General features: G+C 39.6%; 1 protein-coding gene across 1 annotated transcript in view; it reads right to left on the bottom strand.

Moving 5' to 3' along the window:
* Window positions 1-265: 265 nt before the first annotated feature.
* The window catches only part of LOC126251798 (39S ribosomal protein L52, mitochondrial), a 50,644-nt gene continuing 44,909 nt past the window's right edge, over window positions 266-6,000 (bottom strand). The window contains exon 4 of the mRNA XM_049952433.1: window positions 266-533. Within this exon, the coding sequence (XP_049808390.1) occupies window positions 390-533 (144 nt within the window). The 3' untranslated portion in view covers window positions 266-389. The remainder of the gene's footprint in view (window positions 534-6,000) is intronic.

Genomic DNA, 6,000 nt, shown 5'->3' with positions numbered 1-6,000 from the left:
TCTGACTACCTAGTTTGATCCTGATCAGAATCCTTCCAAATCCCAAATAAATGCAACTGCTTAAGCCACAGAGCCAGACAGACTGCTTCATGTTTGAATGATACGCTTTCCTCCACTGACTTTTACATAAATCATATTAAATTAATTTTCAGAAGACAATCACAAAAACTGATGCAGCGGCCACATTACAATAAAAATTATTTAGGATGGTCTATTTAAGTTGGGGGGGGGGGGGGGGGGGGAAGAAAGAAAGAAAAAGACCATCTTATTCCTGTAAAATATCACTTTACTATATTACAAATAATTACATGTCAGATACAAATTCTGCACTATTAATCTAGGTAACAGGTTTAACAGTAAGGGAGAAGTGACAATGGACAACAGAATAATCACTTTTCCAACTTTAGGAGATTACCCTTTGGTTTGAGTTTACTGTTTATAATATTTTTCCTATATTCTGCCTCCTCCCTCTTCAATCTTTCATGACGTTCGACAGCAAAATCCATTTCTTGGGTCAGCTTCACAATTTTTTCCTGAAAAGCGAAAACATCAAAAGTGCAGTAATACTCATCCTTTTCAGTGAAGAGTTAAGGCAAAATTGTTAGTAAGATGTGAGAAACAACAGACAATGTAACAACACAATAACCAAATTCTTGTCCGGAATAACCCTGGTAGTGTTTGCATGATATGCTTGTGCATTAATTATTTCTATTTACTGTAAACAATACATTACCTCTCTGCAATACAAATCATCTTACCTGAACAGTAATGATAAAAATGTTTCAAAACTAAAACAGAAAAACTAGCAAAAAGATTGGGAAGTATGTATACTGTATCAAAAGGAAAATTCACTTGAGAATCTAAAAATTATGAGATAGAATTGATGGCCATTACCTACCTACAGAGGGTGAAATATTTAGTTTTACAAATGTGTATATATAAGCATACATAAAACTCTCCTAACTTTTGGAACTATTAGTTCCTCCCTTGGGATGGGAAGAGGTACAGGCCAGGGATGATTAACAGGACACAGTCACATCATTTAAATATATGGGCATAACACTGCCACATGATATGAAATGGAACGAGCATCTAAGGATTTTGGTAGGGAAGATGAATGGTCAACTTTAGTTCATTGAGAGAATTCTGGGAACGTGTGGTTCATCTATAAAGGAGACTGCATACAGGACACTAGTGCAACCTATTCTTGAGTACTGCTCAAGTTTTTGGGATCAGTATCAGGTCAGACTAAAGGAAGAGGCAGTTCTGAGGTGGGCTGCTGGATCTGTTGCCAGATGGTCTGAACAACAAGCAAGTGTTAGAGAGATGCTTTGGGAACTCAAATGGGGAAACTGTGGAGGGAAGGTGACATTGTTTTTGAGGAACACTACAAAATAGTGAGAAAATTGAGAGAACTGGCACTTGAAGCTGACTGCAGAAGGATTCTACTGTCTCCAACATGCAGTGCACATAAGGGCCACGAAGATGAGATACGAGTAATTAGGGCTAATTAGAGGCATATAGATAGTCATTTTTCCCTCATTCTATTTTCAAGTGGAAGAGGAAAGGAAATGACTAGTAGTGTTATTGGATACCTTCCACCATGCACCATATGGTGGATTGCAGAGTACTGATGTAAATGTAGAAGGGCAGGTCATTCAGGTCCCAAACTGAAATGGATCCCATGTCGGTCGAATTGACCTATCCTTCCTTTTAATCTTACCCAATCTATACCATTCCCCTCCTCAAGGAAGGAACTAATATTTCTAATAGTGCTACAGTGATGAATGTAATACAGAAGCATCAATTGTTGAGTAACATAGACGACAAATGCCACTGTGATAGTTTGGGACAGTATACGACATAACTTGTGATCTCAACACCTATGTACTGAGGGCAACTGGAACAGCAACTGTTGCACGCCGTTCAAGGTGGTTAGTGGAGTGTAGGTGTAGATGTATGGATGTCAACAACAACAACAACAACAACAACAGGCAGATTTTAGAGTCAGAGGTGCCGCTTCTCATTCAAGGTGCCCGACGTGGAATGTTTCAGCAGCAAAATATGTAGTAACATTTTGGGCGGGATGTGTAAGCATTTTCTGAAGTCTGACAGCTATCACTATCAACCTGGTCTGCCTCTCAGCTGACCCACAATCCACTGGATGCCTCTGTGATTTGGTTGGTTGACAATTTGTATGTCACAGTCGTCTGGTAAATATTGGCTTCCTTTTGTGGACACACACACACAGGAAACGGAGAGTACCAGGCCCTATTTAACTAAATGCCACTAGTTTTAAAGTCACTGACTGAAGTATGTTGCTGCTTCACACTGTATCAAATTCACAAAGTTAAATATCATGTATATTTGTTTAAGCCTTGGTATGTCAACAGATAGACAGCTCAGTGATCCTGAAGCAAAAGAAACGGCAGCACTGGTGGCACTGTAATGCAGACTTCAAGAATGACTATCTCACTTGGTGGTGCAACACACCTCATTATGAACCAGTTTTAATCCCACATCTGGAGCTCAAGCTCTCATTCTATGTTAACCAGTCTACAAAGTCCCTTCCTTAACTGCTATTACTATGAAAGATGTTGCTTGTATTGTGTCTTGTGAGAGTGTAGAATTAACTGCAGCATGAAAACACAATCCTAGTCATTTGTGTGCCGTCATGTATTTAATAAGTGACATAACAATCATTTCTGTCAGTGTATCCTTCTCATTGGTACTGCAATTTTTACATACATTGACTGACAAAAAAAGTGAAGTATCCAGAAGGGGAGGAGGAAACAAAACAAAACTTTACAGATTGAAAAAGTATGCAAAGTTATTTGAGTAATTACAAAACTGAGTCAAATTTACAAAGAACTTGGCAGCATAAGTCCACTATCAGTACGATATTGCTCCCTCTATGACCTCAATGCATGCACTGATTTGCTTGGAAAGGGTTTTATAAAGCCATTCTATCCTCTCCTGAAGCAATCTCACCCACATCCGTATAACGGGTCCTTAATATCCTAAATACTGGCACTGGGACAGAATTGGTGTCTGAGCTAGTCTCAAATGCTGGTATTGTGGACCTTGCTGGCCATGGGAGTATTTCAAAACCACACAGACAATCCATAGAAATATGTGCCATGTATGAACAAGCGATGTGAGTTGAAAAATGGCACCACAACTGTGTCACATGAGAGGTAACACATGAAGACATAGGATGTCCACAACACAACATTGTGTCATCAGAATTCCCTCAATCACTTGCAGCCGTGACCTGAAGTCTGATGGCTTCCCACGCTATGACAGCAGAAATTATAAAGCTATGCCCCTCCAAAACAAGAGGAATGGGAACTTTCCCCCAAGTCATGCTATACTCACCAGTGATGGCCATACGGGTTAGTGCACAACAACAATTCATCACTTAATCACTGGACACATTATGGTGTCATTTATCAGCAGTCAATGCTTGCCAGCCACTGTGCCATTTGAACACAGCTGTTTGTGTTATGGTATAACCAGCAGCGTATGCATGGTATGGTAATCCAACTGCCACTAGTCTCTGACCGATGCTGCGGGACTACACAGAATGCAGCAGAGTGTCAATTATTTGTTCTCAAGTGGTAGGTGCACATGTAAAGAGGTTACAATGTGCATGATGCACAACACAGTGAGCCTCCTTTGTGGTAGGCAGATGTAGTCACCAGAAACCTTGATGACAAGTATGTCACAAATCGCATTTCCATGTGGTCCAACATAAGGCCACTGTTACATCGAAATACCTCGCAAATCTAGATATCGCATGATTCGACCAGCCAACAAAATGGAGACCCACAATGAGCCCCCTTTGAATCTCTATCTTGTCCTTTGCCACTGTCTCACTCAACATCGGATGCTGTTTGCACCCTTTGTATACCCTACAAGGTCTGAGTCATGGAGAATTGCAACTCGATAATCATTTACATACCCACCAACGGTGTGTACGTATACAAAGTTACATTGAAATCTGGTCATGCCTTCGGGGTGCTTCAGTTTTTCACCATGCACGGTACTTTACGATAGATATTATCAGCTTGTGCCTTTGTTCTGACAAAAGCCTTTGTCGGTAATGCCAGAATAGAAACCTAAAGATTATACATGTGATTCTATGATAATTTTACAAACTTTGAGGGATGATGGAGAAGAGTAAATGTATCAATTTGAAATAAGGGAAACTAGTCCACAAATGACCAAGTCAAAAGTTATAAGTGAAAATTGTTCAGGTACCTCTGACAATGGACCTCGTCTATTGCAAACTCCTTGCTTTCCACATTTTGGGAGGTGGTGGTATGGACCAAAACAAGAACAAAAAGTCCAGTAACCATGGGCTCTGAAGTGCATATCTTAAGAGCTATGCCATTTGTTCATCTATGCTACTAAGAAAAACATCTCTTCTACTGAACAAGTGCTCATAGCTCTAATGGTGTGCATTTTAGAGCCCATGTTCACCGAGAGCTATTTCTTGTTTCGTTCACACTGCCTCTTCCCACAATATGGAGAGCAGAGAGCTTGCAGTAGAAGAGGTCCACTTTCAGAGTATCAGAATGATTTTCGCTTACAACTTTCGAGTCGGTCATTTCCACACCAGAGTCCCTTCCCTCAAATTAACACATTTATGCTTGTCCATCATCCCCAAAAGCTTATATCATCATCATAGAATCACACTGTATCAATCACCTTCAGCTGCAATCACACCACTAAATCTTAATATCTGGAAATACAATGTGAGCAAAAGGTTCTCTTGATGAGGGTTTCACTGATAGGACTGATGCTGGATGAATATATTAGTGTTATTACACATTTTATTTAGAAACAGATAGTACTAGCATGAAAGATGAGAAGAGAGTCAAGCTGCTGAGATAAAGTTTGTACAGCTCATGACTGGTAAGACAAGAATTACGAATTAAATAGTGAGAAACACTAGTACAATTCAAAAGTAAGAAATATGTGGGAGTAAAATGGAATTTTACAGGATACAGTATAACTGATCACAACTTCACATCATATGGGCATACCTCATAAATTAATGTTGACTGACTTTCTAGAATACTGCAGTTGGACAATCATAGACCAAGAAGATGACCATGGCTGTGATTTAGTGACATAATGATGAATAATGTGCAAATGAGAGGGAGCAAAACTGGAAAAACATAGAAGGAATGAAGGAAAGAAAGACGATGAAGATTTAATGTTTCTTCAACAATGCGGTTATTAGAGACAATGCAAAGTTTGGATGAGCAAGGAAATTGCCACCCACATGAAGTGAATTAAGGAATACTTGGAAACCTAAATATGAATGACTGAATGGGGATTTGAACCGTCCCCCCGAAAATTTGAACTATCCTCTCAACAACGAGGCCAGTGTCTTACCACTGCGCCACTGTGCTCAGTAGATCAACATATATGGAAAACAAAGACATAGAGATAAAATTCAATAGACAAGCTTCATTTGCCACTCTCTTGAATATTGAATGAATGGTCTGACCCAGAAAAATAATATTTATTCTTTCACTCATAACCCCAATTGGTATTTCATCCTGACAACAAATGCAATCAACCTTCCAATGTAATACACTACTTAGGGTTTTATCTAAAAAATTTTCACCCTTCATATCAGCATTAATTATTTTCAGCTTGATAGACTCACTCCTGACATACTTCCCAAGAATTCCTCATCTTTAATGTCCTTCAACAACAGTCTTCAAACACAATAATACCAAAGGACTACAACTTAAGTGAGAATGATAATCATAAGTGTAGTGCCACCACCAAATGTGACCATGTAAACAAAGTAGCTGGCAGAACATTACTAGCAACCACTATAGCACCACTACATAGATGGGACTGATCCTCAGGCACACTCTCTGATGTCTGATGGGCTCTAACCACACTCTGGCACGCAAGCCAGTGAAGAGCTGGAAGGACACTCTTCTCTGTGTGTTAAAGGCCATATTCTTGACAGGA

The sequence above is a fragment of the Schistocerca nitens genome, chromosome 4, assembly GCF_023898315.1.
Source record: "Schistocerca nitens isolate TAMUIC-IGC-003100 chromosome 4, iqSchNite1.1, whole genome shotgun sequence".
Taxonomy (NCBI): Eukaryota; Metazoa; Arthropoda; class Insecta; order Orthoptera; family Acrididae; genus Schistocerca; species Schistocerca nitens.
The sequence above is the reverse complement of the archived record's forward strand: the minus strand, read 5'-3'. Positions and strand labels throughout refer to the sequence as shown.